General features: G+C 54.2%; 4 protein-coding genes across 6 annotated transcripts in view; 3 read left to right on the forward strand and 1 right to left on the reverse strand.

Moving 5' to 3' along the window:
• Positions 1-17,281, forward strand: part of LOC114012416 (uncharacterized) — a 37,874-nt gene extending 20,593 nt beyond the window's left edge. Inside the window, exon 4 of the mRNA XM_027788043.2 lies at positions 17,269-17,281. The gene's annotated coding sequence lies outside the window, so the exon portion shown is untranslated. The remainder of the gene's footprint in view (positions 1-17,268) is intronic.
• On the reverse strand, positions 3,315-13,271 carry NUDC (nuclear distribution C, dynein complex regulator). Of its 2 annotated transcripts, none has more exons than XM_027787965.2 (9): positions 13,071-13,271; positions 11,129-11,206; positions 8,731-8,931; positions 8,176-8,259; positions 7,734-7,847; positions 7,083-7,277; positions 6,401-6,484; positions 5,952-6,070; positions 3,315-4,255 (listed from the first exon to the last, which is right to left on the reverse strand). In XM_027787965.2, the coding sequence occupies exons 1-9, from the start codon at positions 13,254-13,256 to the stop codon at positions 4,204-4,206; spliced, it is 1,113 nt and encodes a 370-aa protein (XP_027643766.1). In that variant the 5' UTR covers positions 13,257-13,271; the 3' UTR covers positions 3,315-4,203. The 2 variants fall into 2 exon arrangements, with proteins under 2 accessions (XP_027643766.1, XP_005238333.1); XM_005238276.4 differs by lacking the exon at positions 13,071-13,271 and adding an exon at positions 12,460-12,621.
• Positions 13,647-16,172, forward strand: NR0B2 (nuclear receptor subfamily 0 group B member 2). Its single transcript, XM_005238303.4, has 2 exons — positions 13,647-14,422; positions 14,881-16,172. Exons 1-2 carry the CDS (start codon positions 13,879-13,881, stop codon positions 15,159-15,161), a joined length of 825 nt encoding a protein of 274 aa, XP_005238360.2. The 5' UTR covers positions 13,647-13,878; the 3' UTR covers positions 15,162-16,172.
• A 91-nt stretch (positions 17,282-17,372) lies between the features above and the next one.
• GPATCH3 (G-patch domain containing 3) lies at positions 17,373-22,003 on the forward strand. 2 transcript variants are annotated; one of them, XM_005238275.4, is made up of 7 exons: positions 17,373-17,753; positions 18,022-18,440; positions 19,771-19,945; positions 20,308-20,367; positions 20,644-20,765; positions 20,945-21,072; positions 21,658-22,003. In XM_005238275.4, exons 1-7 carry the CDS (start codon positions 17,402-17,404, stop codon positions 21,875-21,877), a joined length of 1,476 nt encoding a protein of 491 aa, XP_005238332.1. In that variant the 5' UTR covers positions 17,373-17,401; the 3' UTR covers positions 21,878-22,003. The 2 variants fall into 2 exon arrangements, with proteins under 2 accessions (XP_005238332.1, XP_013155309.1); XM_013299855.3 differs by having other exon boundaries at positions 21,573-21,704.
• Positions 22,004-22,333: the final 330 nt, after the last annotated feature.

Here is a 22,333-nt window from a genome sequence, read left to right on the forward strand (position 1 = left end):
GTAGCTGGAGTGAGGGAGTGGCTGCAAGGCACGATATTGCTTCTGCTGGGCACCGGAATCCCTGGGGAAAGGCTCCGTCTGGAGGCGTTGGGTCCGATGGCCGCTCAGTGTGGCTGCGCTGGGTGCACAGCGCGGGAGCTCAGCCCCTGCCCCGACGCGCTGCTTCCTAACCAGCTGGCTGCCTCGGAATGTCTGCTGCCAGATCACTGCGATTTCTGGAAAGATTTGAGAAGTTCACGTTTACAGCTGCAATGCCGTGGTCGATCTGTCAGTCCCGTGTTCAGCTCTCCTGCTGTTGAGGTTGCTGCACGGAGCGTGGGTTTCCCTGCTCACACCTGCACGCGGAGTAAATCCACGTCGCTGTGGTCTGCGGAAGGTCGTGTTTGCTGCTGATGGAGCCGTCTTGGCTGTTGCTCCGGTGGTTTTTTGCTCTTGAGCGTTGGTGTTGAGTGATCTGGCAGAAAGATTTGGTTGCCCAAGCAGCCACCTTAGAAACACAAGAGCCCTTTACCTGACCGCATGCATGTAAACATGCTCTTGTGGTGCAGGTACTCCCATTTGGGAGCCTCGCTCGGTGCCCTTCTTTTCCTGAAGACATTGCTTGATGTTATCGGGTTTGGTTTTGCCAGGAGACTCTCTAGAGCCGCACGCTCCACGCGGATCCTGGCCACGCTGCAGAAATGCTGCTCTTTAGGGCAGCGGCTGCAGCAGGATCCAACGCACCGCAGAGCCCGAGCCCCCAGCAGCGCTTCCCTGGGTTCGGGGTAAGGAAGAGCAGTAACTCCCCTGGGAACGGCTGCGTGACGCTTTGAGCATTAAAGAATTGCACCTTCCCTACCCACACCCTGAGCAACTGAATCACTTAATTCAGTGTGGCTTAGAAGTTGGAAAATGGATGGATTGACCCTAATTCTTTGCAGCCTGGCCCTCAGCAGTGACAGAGGAGCTGTGGCTTCTCCTCCAAGCCAGCGGTAACGTTAAATACCGAGCGTGTCCGGCTCCTTCTTTTCAGGTTTTGCTGTTTCATTGCTCTTTCCAAAGCAGTCCTGCAGTCTGGGCTGCTTCCCAAATAGGCTGAGCTGCAATATTCATTAATCAAAGCTAAGCCAAGAGCTGCTGTAAGGAGAGGGAGGGAAAAAAAAGAAAGTCCAGGGGAAACTTTTACCGTATGGAAATCTCTCTGCAGAGCCTGTATGCCTTCAAGGTTTTGCTTTGAAAGAACATGGGAAGGGGCCCAGTGGGCAGAGGAGCTCCGGGCTGTCCGCAGCTCCGATGGGTGGCAGCACCAAAACGGCTTTTCCAGGTGCCTTGACACAGGTATGGAAAAGGCAAAGGGCCCTTCATCACCCACCACCCTCCAGCACAGCCCTCCCCAGTCTGCAGGGCTTGGGCAGGGCAGCATCTGCCGGGAGCCAAGGCAGGGCTGGGTTTGCAGGGCTCGGTCCCCAGCGTCCCTCCTGGTGCTCGGTGTGTCCCTCCCTGGTCACAGGGATGCGGCCACGCTCTGTGCTCTCCAGCAGCTCCGAGGTGGAGCTTTGTATCCTTTAAGCCACTTCTGCAGCTGCTCGGACCAGAGCTGTCCTGCCCTGGCATGGTTTATTCCAGGGAAAACTGCCTTTCGGAAACAAAAGGGTGCTTTTGAGTCACTTTGGCCCGGGGAAAGTCGGTGGCAGCTGGGTGTTTGCAGAGGACAAGGCCAACAGGAGAAACACCTTCTGTTCCGCTGGCAGGCAGGGTTGAAGTCCAGGGATAGCGCTGGGATCAGCCGCGTTCATAAACAGCCCCGGGCATTCACCCGCCAGAGGGCTCGGAGCTGCGGTTACGGCCCCGAGCTCCCAGAACTGTTTGCCTTTTCCCTTCACCCCCCTGAAAGGCAAAATGACATTCCTTCACCCCCCAAAATCGCCCCCAGCTTCCTCCAGGGCTCCTGCCGCTGCCTTTTTTGTGTCTTAGCTCTCTTCTCTCAGCTGCTGCCCAACCTGCCTCCCGCAAGGGACACCAGCCAGGTCTGGAAAACTGGGGAGCTTTGCCGTTGCCATTGCCCCGGCCACCGCGGTGGCTCACAAGCCACAGCCCTGCCAGGGCTGAGCGCAGGAACAGCCCCGAGACGTGGGGTTTGGTGACGCTGATGGGACGCTGCGCTTAGGGCAGGCAGCACAACGCCGGGTGACAGTGACCCGCTGACCCTGCGGCTGCTACATCCAGGCAGCTGCCAGCTATCGGGCCGGACTCGGGGTTTCTGGTGGCACTTACAGGACTGAGGTGGTAATGGGGAAATAATGAAGCCACCAGTTGGGCTTGGGCGCTGGTTTGGTCCCTGTTTGCTGCCCTGATGCCTGCCTGCGCTTGCTGCTTAGGTGGGGCTGGATGCGGATCCTGCTGCCGGTGCAGAGCCCAGCCGCCTCCCCGGTCTCCGGCAAGCCCAGGGAGCAGCAGCCGCCTCCGACACAGCTGAGAACGGCGTGAAACTCGCCGCATCCCCAGCACAGCTCAGCCCTCCCAGTTCACCCGCCCCACGCAGCACGGTTTGGCGCAGGTGCTGGCAGGTACGCTCACTCCAGGGCTAACTCAGAAGCCAGCACAGTCCGATGTTTCCTACAGTAACAGGAAACCTTGTCGTTTTTATCAGGGCCAAAGCACAGAGGCACGTGTGCGGGTGCTGGAAGGTGGACGGGTTGGAGGATGCAGAACAGAGCAGTCCAGAGGCAGCTGGCCCAGCCTGGGTCCTTGCTTGCCCACAAGGTCACTGCTCAGCTGGGTGGGTGCTGGGTTTTGACCTCAAGAGCCTATAAAACTGGGAGACTAAATGCAAACACTGTCCTGCTACTCAAAACAAACAAACAAAAAACAACAAAAAAAACCCCAAACCCCCAAACACACCAGGTGCAATGCCAGGCTGGACATTGCCCAAACAGGTTTTTCATCCGTTTGTGCCCACTCCCTCTGGTAGGAGGTAGAAATGTTTCAGGGAGGCAAAGGCAAGAACCACAGCAGCAGGGACCTGGGGTAGCCTGCAAAGGGCTAACAGGAGCCCGGGCTTTCAGGACACTTTCCTCATTAGCTCGTCATAAAGGAGACCTGGGGCAAGGGTGGCTTCCTCAGCGCAGTCATGTGCTGCTACGTGGAGAGCGGAGCCTGGAGCAATGAGCCCTGGACAGCCCCGCGTGTTTAAGCTGGGCACAGAGTTCACCAGCGCTCCCGAGGGAGACGCAGCTCCGGTTGCTGCTCGTCAGCCAAGGAGTGAACAGCAGCCCCGCGCAGGGAGCCCAGCTAACACCCCAGCCTGGATCGCGGGAGAAATCACACGCTCTGCCTGGAAATGTGCCACTTTTTTTTTTTTTTTTTCTCTATGTTGCACCGCAGTTTTAACAAAGATACGAACATGCAGAGTAATGCCACTTGTCAGCGGGAGCTCAGAAGAGAACGCGGTGATGCCTGTCAGTAGTCAGCAGGGAGAGAGGCTCTTGGACAAGAGGCAGGAGACACACTCCCGGCAGGAACAGCACCCCCAAAGACCCACACACACCCCCCCAGACCCTCCAGCCCTCCCTTGCTGTAGGACAGCAGGTCAACCTTCCAGCTGTGATAGGAGCCCCCCTGAAGCCCTGTGGGGCTCAACCTGTTCCGCTTCTGGCCAGAACAGAAGCAGCAGCAAGGAGGAGCGGAGCCTGTCTCTACTGCAGTAGCTGTTTTTTTAGGCTGGTGTTTTCCTGTCCCAAGGAGGCAGAAGAATTATTTTACAATATAAACTGGCCCTTCTTTTCACAGGAGAGTAGGAAAGCCAAGGGGAAGGGAGTAAAAACTGGGAGGTACCTGGTGCCAAACTGAAATGGCAAAAAGTAAGTCAGGAGCTCTGAAGAGCCAGGAGATGAAGCTAAGCGACACAGTAAGGGTACGTCCCAAAAGCTCTCAAGGCTGGCTCCCGGAGCCCTAACACCCTTCGTGCTCTAAGCCCTCCTCCTCTCCTAACTGCTGTCGGGGAAGTGTCGCAGATGGCTCCGACTGGAGCTGCTGCAGGCCGCCTCGGTGCCTTTGCGTTCTGCTCGACACAGGACAACTGAGGACTTCATGAAGCTGCCTCCACAGCAAGCTCGGGTGGGGATGCTGGAAGTGTTTACTTGCCCAAGGTAAGGGATATCCGGCCATACATATCCTGCGCCATTCAACGGGCTGACTGAAAGAGGGGGGGGAGAAGGGGAGGGCTCAGTTGAATTTAGCCTTTGAAAAGTCCATTTCTGGATGCTGTTCCATGAACCTGCAAGGAAAATAAAGACAAGAGCTTGGGTATGAGTCAGCAGGAGCTGCAGAACAGCTCTGTTTGCGGGGGTAAAGCATCCCTACTTCCTGCACTATCAAGTTTGCTTCCTCCACAGCTGGGGCCGTTTTGCTGAGCTCCTCGGCGCACACTCCCCGTATTACAAACGCTTTTTTCCTCAGGTCAGTGGTATCGGTAATCCTACCAGCCATGAAGGTCAGCAAGTCCAGACACATGGGAGTTATTAATTATCAAACACACACCCTTTAACTGTTACCTCTCGGACAGACACGTAGCAGCTATGACACTGATTGTGGGGCAGAGGGGAGATTGCGAGGGCAGATTACGATTTAAGCTCCGACTTGTTAGCTTAAGCATTACTGGGGACATGGGGAATATCTCCAGTGCTGCGACAGTGAAAACTCATGAAGGACGTGACCAGAGAAATCTGGTTTCAGACTAGGCGCAACCTGATTCCAAATGTACTGCAATCCCAGCAGATAGGACTATTTGGACTCAGGTTGCCACATCGGAAAGTTCTGAGAATGCCACACCGTGCCTATGGGTGCTCAGGAGCGATTAGTGCAGGCAGAAGCTCCCTCCTCTGCCCTGCGGTTCACCACGGGATACAACACACAACCCCGCGGAGGATTCACACGTAAAGTGCAAGTGAGGGCAGGCCTCCGTCTTCCTCCGTGCTCTCCTCTCATGGTTTTCCCTGAAACGCCACCATGGCGCTTCCACTTTCCATGTCTACGGAAACATGTGTTGCAAGAACAGCGTCCTTGTTTAGCAGCCAGGAGGGCTTCGCTAGCAGAGGTCAGGATCCACCTGGGTGTCAGGAGTCTACTTTGGCCTGAACAAAGTCTAAACTTCCCCTCTGTTCTTCACCAGCCAGTCTGCGCGCAAGCCGAGCTTCCCGAGCACCAAGCGAGTGACCTTGCCAGCGAGGTGTCCTGTACGTGCACCACCCAGGAGGGCTGCCTCCCCTTCTGCCAGCTCAACACTAAGGAAGTCTGATCCCTGCTCTAACACAGCTGCACCCGACGCTGTACTGGGCACGCTGGTCAGTGAAGCTTCTGCTGCCACAGATAAGCCAAGGAAGGAAAAGGAGTCAGGCTTGCTACCCTAATCCTCCTCCCAGGCCTGAGATAAGATGTGGGTTTGCGCTTGCTGAAGAAGATGCATGACCCAGAATTGCCTCCACGCCTTCCCAAACGGCCTTGGGAGCTCCCTGAGTAATTTCCCTGCCAAGGTGCATTTATGCCAAACAGGACAATAAAGACATAAAAGCGCTGCTGGCTTGGAGACAGCTGCCTGGTGGGGGTGAGGAGGGAGGGAGATTATCTGGGCTGCTCAGTAGAGGGAGATTAGAAAACAATCAAGACCATATTAAAGTTCAGGAGAGATGGTACCTCCAGTCCCAGACATGCTTTCTGGACTTGAAATCAGCAGATTAAAACAATTCCAGAGCTAGGCCATTCCCAGAATTTTCCCATTATGCTTTCTACCCCCAGGGGCTTTTATAGACACTGGTGGCTGGCCAACAGCTCGGTAACTACAGATCTACGTAACGGCAGATGTGAACGCAGGTAGGACTGAAGGCCAGCCCGTGTTCTGCTCACACCTTCAGGTCAGAGGAAGAGGAGAGGGGCTTGGGAAAGCAAATACCCACAAATTAATGAGGTCTACGCACTTTTTCAAAATGTCTTGCTTCTTCTGTTCATCAGATGTGGGGAGGCCCATGGATTTCTGCCGTTGATCATACATCATTTTCTCCACCATACTGCGAGTTTCGCTGTCCAGGTCTGACAACTAAAAGCAAGGACTTCTATTAAAATAGGAGTAACTTGTCTCAACCCATACATACACCCTGCTGGCAGAAAACATGCATACACTGAGGTTACGCTATGCTGCGTGCACGGGCTGCAGAAATACTTATACAAACACGGATCAATAGACCCAGCTTCATTCATTTGAATCATCATACCAGCAGTACTCCCAGTATTGGTTTTATGCCAGTAAAAAATAAAAAAAAAAGTCATAGGAGTTAAAGTGAGCTAAGTGTGAGCACATTTGAGAGAAGGCTCCTTTCAGTAAAACGGTAAAAAGAGGGGTGGGGGGGGTGGGGTGGGGAGTTCTTACCTTCGAGTTCTCTGGATTAATTTTCTTGGTGTTGATTTCTGGGTCTGTGGAGACTAGTTTGTTCCACCATTCCATCTTGTTGATCTGAAGGATGAAGAAGCAAAAATATTTTATTCTTCCTGGACTTGCTCCAGGAATTTTACGTCTCGGGCACAGGATAAAGCTGCTGGAATCAAACTTTATTTGACAGTTTTCCATCAGTAAAATCTGAACATGGATAAAGGGTACTACTTTCGTTCTGAACAACTTTAGGTAGCCTGAATTTCCACAGCTGGGGAATCTGAGAGCATGTCAGATGTCACTTTTGGCATGACGCAAATGGGATTACAAACAGATCACCTGGAGAGGCCCAGAAGGGACACAGTAAGTAATAAGGTCTGTCCCTGGATTTTGATGTCAAAATATGGCATTATTCCATTAAAGAACAACTTTATAATGTCCAGCTTTTCCTGAACTGCTGAGCAATTAATTGGATATCCTAATTAGCACGAAGTTAAGCTGAAGACAGCGGGAACTTGCAATACCCCACTTCCAGTTGCATCACTGACATTGTACCAAGGATAAGCACAGTTCTTCTGTTTCAGCTGACAAAGCCCAGGGCTCTCATAGGTTTTGTCAGACTCCTATTTCACCAGGGAAGAGGCAGACAAGTCTGAATCCTCCCCGATTCATTCTGCTTTACCTTTTCCAAGTGCACAGTGACTGTTTTACCATCTTCAATCAGCCAAGAGCTCTCCTCCACCTTCACTTCATTGAAAAGCTCTCCATCAATGACGGGTGAATGGCCCTTCAGGCCAACTTTGAGGCGCCGTCTCTGAATATCCACCACCACGTCCTTCCCCTTCAATCTGAAGTTCACCTTGAAAGGCACGATCAGCTGGACCAGACAAAGATCAGATTTCAGGAGCTGAGCAGTGAAGTCTCTCCTTACCCTCTTGTGCCGCTGTTCTAAGACTTTCTCCCTTTGTTTCACCAGAGTAAGACAGAGCACATGATATTTTCCTTGGGACACTGAGCGAGCAGGAGGTGAAAGGACACAAGAGTAAGTCTGGCAACAGGATGGCCAACACCTCAAAGGGACCATAAAAAGGGAAGCAGATTTTAATGTCTTGTTAAAACAAGACCAAGGTTTGGCAAAGTTAACTACAGCTTCTAGGAATTTTTCTTGAGTTATCAAGCTCTCTCCTAGCTATTGAAATGCTGCTGTTAAGTACAACTAACAATCTTCCACTGGCAACTGAGATACAGGGCATCAGCTCCACCATCCTTAGCAGCACCCGCTCTTATTCCTTATCTCAGATTCCTCAGATCCTGGTAAGAAGGCAATACTTACATCCAGTTCTGAAAGAGTCTGTGTCCATCTATAATTTGGAAGGTCAGCCCCATTGCCAGAGTTGGGTTTAAGTTTTCCTTTATCCTTCTCATCCTCCTCTTCATCATCTGTTTCCTAAGCAAACAATTTAAAGTGTAAAAAAGCTTTTCAAGTTTCCATTTATTTTTCACTTGTAACAGCAGTTCTTGGGTTTTATAAGAATTTCAGGTAAGGTGCATGTATTTGATATTCACACAAATTTAGCCCGAAACAAGCAGGTGTTTCTGTTAAAACATAATTATAAGGGAACCCCCAGCCCGTATTTCAGATGTGCCTTTGGGAACTAAGTGTGTATTCTTAAAGAAAGCCAGACAGGACACCCCCTCACATTCAGAAGGGTTCTCATGGTTTTCCAGAAACATCTTTTTCTCCACCTAAAATAAAGCCTCTAGATGAGCTTTACCTGTTTGTTAGAATCCAAAGATTCACCTTCATCCTGCGAGGGTTTCACTGGGACACTGTTAATCTGTCCTTGTGCCTCTTTCTTCTGTTCAAAAAGAGAGCAAACACGCTCAGACAAGGGCTGGCACTTTGTGTTCCTGGCTGATCTGACACTAGATGGCCTCAGCCTCTTCAGCTGAAACTAAAGAGCAGGACTGCAAACCGCACCCAAGACTGATGGGGAATTTTCAGCCCCTGGACCAGTGTTACAGGAAAGCAGCACTGCCAAGGGGAAGACACCGTTGGTCCTCACACCTTGATGACCAAAGCAGGTGCTGCTACAGTGAGAGCTTGCTGAAGGCAGAGCGAGTTATGGGAGAACACAGACGAAATCGCAAGTGTTGAGCCCAGGCTCTACTGAATTTGGAAGCACACCACCTGCTCCACTCTGGTGGTCCAGACACTGCAAAGGGACAAGTCTGAGCTGTTCTAACCACTCGCTGCTACCCGAGCTACACACAGGCCAGCGGAGGAGACTACCTAGATGGCACCCGCAGGCACCAGACATCGCTCTCACCTGGTCGATTTCCAGCTGCAGCCTTTCCGCTTCCTCATCTGTAAGTTCCTTAATCCTTGGCTCGTTTGCGTCTTGCTTCTCTTTAGCAGGTTTCGCAGCTCTCTCTGCCTTTTCACGCCTCTCTGCCTCTTGACGAGCCTTCTTCTCTTTCCGTTCCTTCTGAGCTAGTTTGTTGTGGTGGTTGAAGGTATCTGTGATGAGCTGATGAAAGAGAGGAACACATCTCAGAGGGTTTTAAAAAAATCACCAGTTCTTCAAACCCAAATGAAGCCAACTCAGTGCCTACTGAGGAGCACTAGAACGTCTGTTAGTCATCCAGATGTTGTGACTTCATTTTCACTCTAGTCTTTTGCCTGAAAATCTAGAGTAGCAGAAAACTCGAACTATTTAAATGGAGCCCTTCCTAGTTCTTCCTTAGGCAGGGGTGTATTTGCATGGAGATAACAGAGAAATAAAAATTCTCCCTTTCTTTTGGCCTTTGTGCAATTCCAGCAGGATGAGCAGGTGCCTAACCCAGCCACTTGACAGCTACTCCATGCATCTAGGACAGCTGGAAGAATGGAGACACTGGATCCAAGGTTTTTTACCTCCTTTTGACCTTTCCCACAGGCTGGGCTTTTCCCCGGGCACTAGATGGAGATTCAGTGTCACGATTTAGAAGAGAAATGTTTGCAAAGCTCTGTGTTCTGCACTTAATCTTTGCTTCAAACCTCCCTCCAAATTCTCGTGTTGTTGTGACTACGAAAAGCAAAATCTCAGGGTCTCCGATCCAAACGGCCATAGTGCTCAGCGGAAAAGCTGAGTACACAGGCAGGAAGCCAGAGCAATTGCCCCATGGTCGATAACGCCAGCAGTGGTGTGCAAAGCTGCACGTATGAGAGCTGAAGTCTGCTCCAGAAAACAATATACCTGAGAACCTGAGAAAAGGAACTGGAGCAGAGAGATTTCTCAGATGGGGGTTCAGGTCATAGTTTACCTATATCCCAGAAAATTCTGAGGAAATTCAGCACCTTTCCAGAGCAACCCCAAGCATCCAGCCTTGTAGCTTCGTAACCAACCCCCAAGTATTTCTGCTTTGTTTGAAAGGGAAAGCAAGATATATTTACACAACGCGAGTCCAGTGTCTCCTAGGATACAGAATTCAAGACATGTATCTCCCAGCCTCTGTTCCTAACCGCAGGATGAGCCACGGTGAGCAAACTATTGACGTTGCCCGAGCTTGTCAGTGTGCGCACACTGCACTTCGCTCAACATACCCACACACCCCTCACTCTGCACCACAAGGGCTTCTGAAATGGCTCCCCATTAACGATGACAACTTGCCCAGCCTCTCCTCTTTTTCATGCCAAAGAATGAGCAGGACTGGGAAAGCAGTTTCTTCAATTTTTGTTGTGGTTACTATGGTGTCAGAGACTGTGGAGAGCACCTTTTCTGAAGATCATAAAGCATTTTAACAGATACCACCCAAGGACATAAATGCTTTTCTTTTACAGGCACAGACACAGATTTGCAAGGCAACTGCCCCAACAGGGCCTCCAAAAGCACCAGCCAGTGCTCACCTCTGAAATGCTGCCCAGGAATTTGGGGAGCCTTGCTCTCTAGTCTAAGAAAAATGACAGTAAGCTTCATCTTTCTTTGAAACCATCCTCCTTCCCATCCCATAGCTGCCTTCATTTTGGCACTTTAGAGACCAGACAAAGTATGTTACACACTGTGTTAGCGATTAACATCTGCCATGACACGGCAGCAGTGCCTGCTTTGCTGGTGGGAGTTCCAGTAGCCCAGGAAAGGGAACAGCTGATATACTGGTAAGTACAAGCAGGAAAGCCTGGCCAGTTCGTGTTTGGATGCTCTGGTTCTTCCCTACAGCAAAACAATTTAGTTTTTCAGCTCTCAATCTGGGTGAGGAAGACCTGCAGGATAAGAGGTGCCAAAGAGGCCACCCGGATGCCCAGGCTCGCTCCCCAGCACGCTCGCCCTGTACAGGCACCGCAGCCCCGAGACAAAGGTGCAGCCGCATGGGCAGAGATGTGGACTTTGTGCTTCTTCTGAGGTGAACAAACAAGGTAACCCGGGGTTATCCACACTGCAGTGTCTGTTACCGTTAAGTCAGTGTGTCTGGCAGATTTGCTTTCCAAACAAGCCTTTGGCCAGAGTGTGGTGAAAAAACCCTGTACCATTGGTACCATTCAAACAAGCAATCTTGTGTGCCTCACCCCAACAGGAGCAACGCATTATTACCTTGCTTCAGTGATGTATTTCATCAGCATCACGGGCTGCTGGTCCCCAAGTACACTGTAATGCTATGCATTGTTCAGGCAGGGAAGTGTTAGTATGGCACAGACATGGGTGGTGCATAAATTAGAAGACATAAAAGCCTGAGGATTTGGGTTTTTACCTTCTCTGCTACTCCGTCTTCTCCACCGGTGAAGAAATCCGTTTTACGCCTCAGGAAACTAAAGAATGTGTTCACAAGCTGGTAGAGGAAACAGGGATTGGAGTGGGAGAAGGGGTGAAGAGAAAAAAGAGCAATGAGACCAGATCACTTCAAGCCTCATGTCTCTTGAGCAGCCTTTATTCTGTGTACTCCCTATCTGCGCCTGTGCCAGGATCATATCGAAATCAGCCCCGTGACCGTTTCCCAGAGAAAACATCCGGTGGGTTTTGTGGAGATCCAGCTCCTGGATTCCCAGTTTTCAGAAGAGGCATTTGTGTGGTTTACATGAAGAAAGAGCAAGCAGTTTATTCTTAGGTCACCTTGGAGGTACCACTACTCCGACACGCCAAGCTGTCACCTGAGTTATCTGGGTGGGTGGGTACATATGTGTACATACATATATACACATATGTACACAGATATACACATGTACTGTATTTTGCACCTTTGCACAACTAAACCCTCAGAGCACGCAAGCTCACCCTCCCCCATCTCCTGTCTATTTTCACAAAATAACTACTAGCTGCTTGCCAGGTATCACAGATGAATTAGCAGTTATGAACTGGCACCCCCAAACACCCCTATGGAAATCCACACCCTCAACCCACTTAATCTTTATTTCCCAAGAGTTCTGTCCTGTCAATGTTACAAGCAAGTTTCCCTGCAGTCCAAGGAGCTGTTACTGGGGCCATTTCCCCACAGAGTTGGTGAGGGGGGTGCTCCCACACTCCCCAACCCTCCCACCACTCAGCACCGGGGCCCTCAGAGCAGGATGTGTCAGCAAAGCCCCAAGCACCAGGAGGGGAACCACGTTCACGTTCCAGCACGTGTCACGGTAGAGTCTAAACCCATCAGGTCCCAGGGGGCTGCTGCCAGCTGGTCGTACTGGGAATGTGGGGCACAGGGCCTGGCGCCTCCCCTGCAGTGCGGGGCACAGGCCTCCGGCGGGGCAGGGGGCCCGCACGTGTGATGCCCGGAGGCAGCAGGGGCCGGCGTGCGAGGCCGCGGCGAGGGCGCAGCCCGGAGCTCCTCAGCCCCTCCTTAGCATCACAGTAATTAATTAGCGCGTCCTCCGGGGCAGTCGCAGGCCTAGGCCGCTATCGCCACTCTCGAAGGATGCCTGCCTTCCGTGCATCATCCTGGGAGGACCGGGACCCGGGGGAGGGGGCGCGGGGACCCGAAAGGGGCCACGCCGCCCCCACCTCCGCTCGTTCCTCCCTGGCCCGCCCTCCCCCCGCCCTGGGATAACGGTAAAAGCTTCCGCCGCCCCATCGCGGGCCCGGCAGCGCTACCTCGCGCACGCCGCCCTGGTGTTGCTGGGCCATGGCGAGGAGCATGCCATCGAAGCGGTCCTCCTGCTCCGCCGCCTCCTCCGCACTCAGCCCCATCCTGCCCGCCACCGCCGCGCCGGCCGCCCCAGCTCCTCACGCCGGCGCCCGGAACCGGAAGCGGCACGAACGGAAGCACGTGCCCTACTCCCCCAACCCACCAATCCCGGAGCCCGTCCGCTCCGCTCTCTTTGCGGATTGGCTGAAGCCTCATCCAATCCGCCGGAAGGAGGCGGGACGCCAGGCGCGGGGCTCTGTTGTTATAGCAACGGCCTGTCCGGGCCCTTCCAGAAAGCTCGGTGGGGCTGTGACCCCGTGTGCGGGTAGGGGCCGCCCGGGGCCGCCCCGTGTCTCGGCCGGGCCTTGCTCAGCCCCCCCGGGGGCCGTGGGCCCGGGGAGCAGCCGCGGGGCTGCCCTGGGCTGTGCCAACAACCCCCCGCGGCCTGCTCTGCCCCCAGGACCCCCCGCCGCGCCGCCGGGCAGGGCAGGGCCGGGCCAGGCCTGGCTCTGGCCCTTCCTCCGGCTCAGCCCCCCGGGGGGGGGGTGCCCCCCTGGCTGCCACAGGAATCCCTCACCATGCCAGCAGCCCCCTGCAAACGGGTGATGAGAAGTTGCTGCTTTCCTGCCTCAGTATCAGCTGCTCCAGGGGTGAAAACACCTGGTGATTCACGGTGGAAATGGGAGAATGTGCCCTGCCCTGCCCTGCGTTCCCTCTGGGAGCTGCGAACCGGTGGCCCCTGCCTGGGACCAAACACCACCATCCGCCAGTTCCCTGGGTTTTTCTTTCTCAACTGTAACAACAAGCCTCCTGTCAGCAAGGTCAGGCAAACAGCCGCTGATAAAACAACTTCCAGGTTGCTCTTTCCAAGGCCGTTGAACACAGGGCCCAGACAAGTGCCCTGTGTGCGTGTGAACCTCCTGGCAGTGACACCTGCCACACAGCGTGGCCCGATGACAGCGCGGGGCCTTGGTGCCATGGTACAGGCTGGGTTAATGACTTTGTTTATACTGTTTGGGTAATCGCGATAAGGCCACCCAACCCGCTGTCCCCCTCCCCGAGCTGCTGGCGCTTCATTGAGAAAATGGCTGTTGGTGCCGCGTGATGAACTCGTTTGCCCCAGCCAATCAGCCCAGGGACGGCTGGGTGGTGGTGGGGTTTTTTAATGAGGACTGCTTAATCACAGAGCGGTCAAGGCTGCGGAGGGGTGTTACACTGTGACCCAGCCTTATAAGAGCTGGTTTGAGCAGCCATGGGCTGGCAGAGCTGGGAGGACAGGGAGAATCCAGCCTGTGACGGAGAGTTTGGGAGGGATTTTATGCCTCTCTCTCATCTGCTGTAGCAGGAGCTGAGTTTTGCTGAGGATCCAGCCACCCAGCTCAGCTATGAGCACCAGCGGCATGGACGTGGACTGGGAGAGGTGCCAGTGCCACAGCGAGGACAAGCGCACCGCCATCCTCTACACCCTCCTCAGCCAGAACCTCAACCACAGTTGGGGCAGCTGCAGCCCAGCCCACCAGCGCTGCCTCTGCCACCAGCGCCGCACCGTCTGCCTCCGCACACCCCACGTCACCTGCCAGGCAGCCTCCAATGTGCTGGTAAAAACCATCAGCTTTATCAAAAACCTCCCTTCCTTCCACCTCCTGCCACGAGAGGATCAACTCCTGCTGCTGGACAGCTGCTGGGTCCCCCTTTTCCTCCTGGGGCTGGTTCAGGAGATGGTGACCTTCGAGGTGATGGAGACCCCAGCCCCCAGCATGCTCAAGAAGATCCTCCTCAACGGCCAAAGCAAGCGGCAGGAGCCCGAGCGGACGCAGCCCACGCTGGCCGCTGTGCAGCGGCTGCAGTGCTGCCTCAACACCTTCTGGAGCCTGGACCTGAGCCCCAAGGAATACGCCTACCTGAAGGGAGCCATTCTCTTCAATCCCGGTGAGTGCCCAGCCCTTGTGGCTCTGCCTGCCGGCGGAGAGCACATCCCGCACACACGTCAGCATCTAAACGCTCACCTCTTGGCTCAGAGCCATTCAGAGTGCGGGCAGGCGTGAGTGCGGAGAGGGCTGGTTGCCTTATCCTTAACGCCGATCGGGAAGCAGGGAGGAGGGATGTCAAATGTGGTGGTAAAAGCCAGAGAGCTTTGCCAGCCCCGCGGACAATAAAGGACCCTGGGATTTACTTGGTAAAGCATGAGTTTGCCCAATTAACTACCCTTCCTCCCTCAAACGGCAGCTCTGGAATAGCTATGTCTCAGTAGCGCTGCACACATCTCATTACAATGGCCTTGGAGATCCCTTCTGAGAAATGCGGAGGGGGAAGGGTGGGAATGGGAGAAACCTGGGGCTGTTTTCCAGTCTCCCTCATCACCAGCTTTTCCTCCTCTCTCCCTGCAGATGTCCCAGGGCTGAGGGCCTCCCTGTACATTGAGAGCCTCCAGCGAGAAGCCCAGAGAGCACTTCAGGAGGTCCTGCAGCCCCTGCACCCAGAGGACCAAGGCCGCTTTGCCCGCATTTTGCTGATCGCCTCCACCTTAAAATCGATCCCTCCCACCCTCATCACAGATCTCTTCTTCCGACCTGTTATCGGCAACGCGGACATCGTTGAGCTCATCGCGGAAATGCTGTACGAAATAACCGGCAGGCAGCTGGCTCTCGTGGCACGCGTGGCGTGCTGAGCAGCCCTGCTTGGCCGCTGGCTCCGTGGATGCTCCCCACACCTCGCCGAGCTGCAAAGTGAACTTGGGAGCAGGGATTTAGCAAGAGAAGCGCTCTGGACTGTGCAGGGAACTGCAGGTTTCGTTAGGGCTGAGGCTGGAGGATTCAGCCAGGCTGCCGCGGAGCGCACAGAGGAGCAGGTGTGGTTCAGCAGGTGTTTATAGCAGCTCCTACTCCAGCTGTGCCGGTCTCCATTGCAGGGAGCGCAAGTGCGGGGTTTCTTTCCCTGTTCCCAGCTGGAGTGGCTCAGCCACCTGCAAAGAGAGCACAGAGCAGGTCGGGTTAGAGCCTGGTCCCGGTTTTTGCTCAATGAATCCTTGGTCCCCTTGAAATCAATGTGCATTTTGCTGTTAACTCCAAGCGATGGGGTTTGTCCTCAAGTAACAGCTTGATTCTGTGGTGTTTAGACACAGTGAATACCATGTTTTTGGTGGGATCGCTTACCGGGTGCAAACGTTATGGAATTAGGTGTGAGTGAAATCTTGGTCTGTCTGTTGTGCTTGAAATCTTAGAAATGTTCATGAAAGAGCTTCCTAAGGCATCAAGAGGGAAAAGCCAGAGTATTAAATCTTACAGGGTGTGCAGATTCACCCCTCTTTCTTAGATTTTATCTTTTCTCCATAATGCCATGAAATAAAACAGGACTGCTCACAGAGGAATGGGTTACCTAAGAGCACCTAAACCTACTGCACATCATTTTGGGCTGCGGGCTTACCTCCATTTGTGCGATAGTAAGTGAACCCTGAGCTGCATGCGCTGCAGAGACAAGCGGAGCTGGTTTAGTGGTAGAAGGAAACATCCCCCTGGAGTTCCAGCCGGGTGTGCACACAGCACGCCTGGAAAGCTTGCTTCTCCTGCCTGCAGCTTCTGCAACAAGTTAGATGTCAGTATTTTATAAGTGAACGTTCTTGCAGTTTGTACATAAGATGCAGTAAATTATTTTTTTTAATAAAATGTTTTACATTTTGGAATATGGTAGTGACTTTTTAGAGATGTTATTAAATGTGGAGGGGGTTTAGATAAACCAGCTGCAGGCCTGGTGTGGAAAGAATGCTTGAATGAAAAGGGGCTTTCTGCACAAATCTGTCTCCCTCACATTGCCATGGGGACACGTCGATCACCACCTGTGGGAGCTGTCTGATGAACAGCTCCACAGCAAAAAAAACCCTCAGCACACCCAGCAGACAGAAATTCGCAGAGGCAGCGGAATCGCAGCCCATCCACCCACCACACCTTTCTGCAGGCGCTGAGCCTCACCCGAGGGCTCCCAGCCCAGTGGCCACGTCGGAGGTGGATGCTCTGACTCACCTGGATGCGCAGGCAGCTGCCAACAGGTACAGCCACTGTCCCGGTCACCGTGCCTGACCCTGCCGAGGTGTCGGGTAAAGCCGCATGAAGCCTCCCTGTGCCCCATCAGCCTCCTGCCCACGGAAACACCTAGAACGTCAGCCAGCAGCCCGGCAAGGAGGATGGCTTTGTCAGCCTGCCCCTCCACCTCCCCCTGCTGCTGCTGGACTGATGGCTTCCAAGGTGATCTCAGCCCCATGATGGCCATTTTCCACAGGGAGGGAGCGGGTGAGTCACCAGATGATTTCTGCAGGTTCGTGCCAGCCACGGGCAGCCCCGAGCCACGCAGCCCGGTGACACGCATGTGAGTCACGGCACACGGGATGCCGAACAGCCCCGCTGCCAGAGCTATCTCACACCGGGCACGCAGGTGCTTTGGCGCAGGGAAGAGCCCCCAGCACCTCCATCCTACCACCAGTCCCCCCAGCCCCTGGGGACAGGGGGCCGCTGTGGGCTCCCCTGGCTGGTGTGGCACCCGCCTGCCATGAGGCAGGGCCACCTCCACCCTGGGACACACAGCACTGGGACGCGACCAAGAGGGCAAGGCCAGGGCTCTTTGCATGGGGCTACACTGCACAGCACAGGGGGCCTGGACACCCCTAGCACCCTGACACCCCCAGGGGCTGTGACCCCCCTCCAGGGCCTATGACAATGTCTCCCCCAGGGCCTATGACACCTCTTTGGGGCCTGGCCACCCCCTGGGCCTGTGACCCGCTCCAGCCCTGGCCCCTCCGGCGCCCCCGCCCGGCCGCAGTCGCGCTCCTCCGCCACTAGGCGGCGCCCACTCTACTCGGCTTCAGTGACGTCATCACGGCGCGCCCAGTGCCGTGACGCGCCGTCCCGGTGGGGCAAGATGGCGGCGCCCAGCTGTACCGCCGATAATGGCGCCGCCGCCGCCCGCTACTGCCTGGTGAGCGGCATCCCGGCCGCGCTGCGCTCCGCCCAGCTCCGCGCCTACTTCAGCCAGTTCGTAGAAGCCGACGGTTTCCTCTGCTTCCACTACCGCCACCGCCCCGAGCGCCCGCCGGCGGGCAGCGGCGAGGAGGCCGCGGCGCCGCGCACTTGCTCCTGCCTGGTGGCCGTGCGGCCCGGCCGCGCTCGCCGCTTCGTCCGCATGTACTGCGGCAAGCGCTGGGTCGGGCCCGGCGGCGCATCGCTGCCCGGCCGCTGCCTCATCCGCAGGGTCCGCCTCAGCCCCGGGGCAGGTATGAACGGGCCCTGGCGGGGCTGGGCCGGGTGGGCCTGGAAGGGTCGGGGGACCCGCTGAGCACCGGATCCTGCACCTGCAGGTCCGGTCTGAGGGCACTGGGTGGTTAAAACCGCTCGTGGAGTTTCCTTAGTGCCTTAAATCCATTATGAGTCAAGAAAAGTCTGTTTGGGGTTTGCTTATCCCCCTCCTGCTCAGGAGGGCCCTGATTTATCCCTCTCTGGTGGAGCGTGTGTTCCCACCCAAAACCGTTTCTTCTCCTCCAGGCACAGAGATGTCTCCCGACAGCAGGGACAAGACAGCTGCAGGCGAATCTGTCACAGAAGCAGAGTTGAAGCGGCTGCCCGAGTTCAACCCCCCTTCCTTCATGCCTTACGGGAACGTGGGCACCCCCCTGAAAGTTTTTCTGGAGCTGATCCGGGCCTGCAGGCTGCCTCCCTGGATTATCAAGAAATTGCAGCTGGATTTTCCAAAGACAGGCTCATCCCGTAGGTATGGGAATGTGCCTTTTGAATACCAGGACACTGAGACAGTTACAGAAGAAGAAAGAGTTTACACTGCCACAGGGGATGAGATCACAGAGGAAAAGGGGCCTGTGGCAAAACCTGAGGTGACTCACCCAGCCAGTGCTGAGGAAGATGAGGAGGAGCAGGAGAACAAGGAAGAGGAGTCGCACTCGGATGATGTAAGTGGATTTTTCTAGCACTGTCCAGAGTTAGCTATTGTAGCTGCAAAGCTGGGAGGGACAATATTACTCAGAGCTCATTTTAAATCTTTTAATTGTATTGTGTAAATTGCATGTCTAAAAATGGTGTCAAAATCTGGTTGTTCACATCGTGGTGCACTGAGCCCCTTGGTGCATGAGCAGTGTGGGCATTAATGCCTCCAAAACTCCTTGTCTAAATTGTAGGGGTTGAGCCCAAAGGGTTTGGTTGGAGTTGAGCCCAAAAGGTTTTGTCCAGAGGAGCGAGCACAGGGGGAGGCTGGTGCTGCAGGAGCAGATCTCTGCCCTGCTGCATGGCAGATTGGCCCAGCTCTGCTGTTGCTTGTAAATGAGGTGACTGGAGATTCGGGAACATGTTTGTGTGCTGGAAATGACATGCAGAGCCATACAAATGGTTGACCTTGAATGCTCCTGTGATTGAAGTTAGTCGTTTCAAGAAAAATGGCTTTCGTGACAAAGACTCCTAGAAAACTGGGCTGGACAGGCTCTCCAGAGACTATCTTGCCTCCTTCCACCTGACAGACGCCTGTCTAGCCTGTTCTCACAAACCTCTGTCATTACAGAGGCAGCACAATCCCAAGGCAAGCCATTCCCGTTCTTTGCTATACCGGAATTAACTTGGATGCCAAGGCTTTGCTGCAATTTTATCCCATTAGGTTCTCCTAGCAACAGCGGACACAGAGAACGCTTTGTTCCCTCCTTTACAAACTTTTTATTCAGTCTTTTCTTCTCCAGACTAAACAGACTCCTCTAGCTGTTTCTCACAGGCTCTGTTTCCTGGATCTCTAGTCATGCTTTTGGCTGTTCCTTAGTTGGTTAATGTCTTCCTTGGAGGGCTCTGCCCAGAACTGGGCAGGCAGCAGTAAAGCTGTCAGGCTGATCTGTGTCTGTGCCAGCGAGCTGCTTCCCTGGAACCGACACAATCTCTGTAGGGATCAACTTGAGTGGAATTAATTTGTTGCTAGTTGCTGACTTTATGTACAACACACCTGCTCCTTAAATGGGCATCTTTGCGTTACAGATCGGGTACACTGCTGAAAGCCTGCTGTGGAGTGGGTGTGATGTGGTATTTTTCACCACTTCTGTCTGCTGACTCTGAAGATGGCATTAGTCAGGGGAATGAGGTCATCAGTGCCGGTCGTGTTAGTGCCTGAAAGCAGCAGGCTGAGACGAGCTCTGTCGACGAAGCTGTTTCATAGGGAAGGTGTTGCGATGGGCCGCGAGGGTCAGGGAAACGGGGAGGAGGCTGTGTGCTCTCGGTGTCGCCCACCTTTCACCGGCTTCTTTGCAGGACAATGATACCTGTGAGGAGTGGGAGCGACACGAGGCTCTGCACGAGGACGTGACCAAGCAGGACCGTGTGGAGGAGCGGCTCTTTGAAGAGGAGATTGAGCTGAAGTGGGAGAAAGGTGGCTCTGGCCTTGTCTTCTACACAGATGCGCAGTACTGGCAGGAGAAGAATGGAGGTAACGTTGGTGTCTGTGTCGCTGAGCCACAAACTAACCGCCACGAGCTGGGGGCCCAGCCATGCATTTATCGGGTATAACCCCATACGAGCATCCCAGATCAGCTGCAGATACGGGCATCTTGCCATCACTTTTTAAACCTTCCGTTGATCACAAAACCTACAGTGGTTCAACCCAGTTGCTAGAGACCCCAGTGGTCCTACGGGCAGCCTGTTGTGTAAGCGCTCTAGTTTGCAGGGCTCTAACACCGTTTCCTTCCCACTTTGTTAGGGAAAGCAGGGAGCTGGGCCACCAGCAAACAGCTCTTCTGTGTCAGACTTCCACAACCATCACTAAAACCGGTGCTTTCCTTCTCTTGGCAGACTTTGATGAGCAGACTGCGGATGACTGGGATGTGGACATGAGCATCTACTATGATAAAGGTATCTGAGCTGAACTCCCTCCACAAGAAACCAGGGAGGCTGGGAGATTCTGACCCTGCAGAATTTCTGCAGTGAGGAACTCTTTGGCTCCGTCATCCTTTAAAAGCGTCCGAGACGTCACTATACTTAAACCAACGTTTTTTTTCTTGTCTGGCACTGAGAGTTGCCAAAACAAACAGGTTCTGCCTCCTTGTTGCATGGTGCTCTGGGGGAAATGACGGCAGTGAACAGCTTTCCTGAGCTGAGCTGCTCTGACTCTTGCTTCTTTCTCCCTAGATGGAGGTGATAAAGATGCTCGGGACTCGGTCCAGATGTGGCTGGAACAGCGACTCCGAGACGGCTTGGAGGATGGGTCTGTTTCAGGACAGCAGATTGGCACCTTCGAGAGATACACCAAGGTGAGCTCTGGGTACATGCTGGGGAGGGGATGGGGCAGGACAGGAAAGGTGGGGGTGACGATGCTTGGAGGATGTGGATTAGGGGGAGGAGAGGTCTTGGATGTGGGGAGAGGTCAGGTTCTAGGGAAATGAAGATGGGCTTTGTTCAGCAACTCTGTGCCTTTTTTCCTCTCTCCCAGGGCTTTGGCAGGAAGGTGCTGGAGAAGCAGGGCTGGACAGAGGGGCTGGGGCTGGGGAGCAGCAACTCTGGAATGGCCGAAGCTCTGGACAATGAGGGTCAGAACCCCAGATGCAAGAGGGGGCTGGGGTAAGTACCCACCCCTGCCCTGCCAGCCTGTGTTCAGAGCCTCTGCCTGGGCTCTTTGGGCTGACACAGCAGCTAACTGGTCACAAAAGGAGCAGAGTGTGAACCAGAGCTGTGAGGCTGTCCCAGGGATCTGCTTTTCTCCGCACAGCCAGTGGCAGGGCCTGCCACGGCGCGCCAGAGCTAAATCCACTGCTCCTCCTGATGGTCTGGTGCTCTGTAGAGGAGCTTGTGGTGTTCAAGTAGGGCTGGAACCGTGTGCAGGTTCATGCAGCAGATAAACACAGAGGGAGAGCTGTGCTTGAGGACTGAGGGTCACCTCTGCTACGGTATTCTGGTGGGAAAAGCCCAAGTGACCTGAGGTCGCACAGCACCCCTACCTCCTCTGTGGGGTTTTTGGGGCTTTGTGCGGTGTTTCCCTGTGAGAGCTGCTCTTGTTCTAGAGTGATCCTGCAGCCAGGAATAGGACAAGAATCCTGTATTGGTCCACTTCTCCCCTGCAGCATGTGAAGGAAGTCGAGCTGGGATGCACAGGCGTGTCTGACTGCCTCAGCAGTGTTGGACCAAACGTTTCCTGCTTCCCTCTAGATACCACGGGGAGAAACTGCCAACTTTCAGCAAAGTGAAAAAGCCCCGGCGGGACGTTCCCATCCTCATCTCAACCATCTATGATGACCCTGACCCAAAGGACAGCGGTGACGGGCTGCTCAGGCGCCAGCCACCCACTGCCATGAAGTACAGGCAGGACATGGCGTTTGTCCAGGCGTCACACGGTGCTCTGGGGAGCTTCAGCACCCAGTCACGGTGAACAGAGACTGTCACAGAGCCTTTGTACTGGTTCTGCCTCTGCCAAGCACAGGCTGGCTCCTGGTCTTGGGTTTGGAGCAGGGTGTTCATACATTTATTTTTGGAAGAAATAGACTTCTAACAAAAATGGCCTCCGTGTTTTTTTTTCCTCTAACTGAACCGTTCAAATGAGGGGAAATAGTGCTGGTCCCGATTGTTCAGCGGGAACTGGGAAGGGTGTTGCGTTTCTGAGTGGTGGTTTAGAGCCGATACTGCTGCCTGAATCAACCGAGCTTGTGTGCTAGGTGAGCCTAAAACCCCAGAACTTGTAGTTTCATGGCTGCCTGAGACCCAGGGAAGGACAAGTACAGACAGGGCCAGCTGTGGCACGGTAACTGTCCTGCCGAAAGCTTGCTGCTGGCCCGCAGCTTCGCGTTGCTTGGGCGTGACGATCCCACACTCCTGGGAGAAACTCCTT

Source organism: Falco peregrinus, chromosome 3 (assembly GCF_023634155.1).
Source record: "Falco peregrinus isolate bFalPer1 chromosome 3, bFalPer1.pri, whole genome shotgun sequence".
Lineage (NCBI taxonomy): Eukaryota > Metazoa > Chordata > Aves > Falconiformes > Falconidae > Falco > Falco peregrinus.

Excerpts from the sequence above, each read along its gene's own strand:
- NUDC (XM_027787965.2), bottom strand. The coding sequence starts at position 13,256 with ATGGTGGTGTTTGGTCCCAGGCAGGGGCCACCGGTTCGCAGCTCCCAG. Across the intron at positions 8,932-11,128 it reads AAGACGGAGTAGCAGAGAAG|CTCATCACAGATACCTTCAA; the intron begins GTAAAAACCCAA and ends CTCTTTCATCAG. Across the intron at positions 7,848-8,175 it reads CTTTGGATTCTAACAAACAG|GAAACAGATGATGAAGAGGA; the intron begins GTAAAGCTCATC and ends TTGTTTGCTTAG.
- NR0B2 (XM_005238303.4), top strand. The coding sequence starts at position 13,879 with ATGAGCACCAGCGGCATGGACGTGGACTGGGAGAGGTGCCAGTGCCAC. Across the intron at positions 14,423-14,880 it reads AGCCATTCTCTTCAATCCCG|ATGTCCCAGGGCTGAGGGCC; the intron begins GTGAGTGCCCAG and ends CTCTCCCTGCAG.
- GPATCH3 (XM_005238275.4), top strand. The coding sequence starts at position 17,402 with ATGGCGGCGCCCAGCTGTACCGCCGATAATGGCGCCGCCGCCGCCCGC. Across the intron at positions 18,441-19,770 it reads AGGAGTCGCACTCGGATGAT|GACAATGATACCTGTGAGGA; the intron begins GTAAGTGGATTT and ends GCTTCTTTGCAG. Across the intron at positions 20,766-20,944 it reads CCTTCGAGAGATACACCAAG|GGCTTTGGCAGGAAGGTGCT; the intron begins GTGAGCTCTGGG and ends CCTCTCTCCCAG.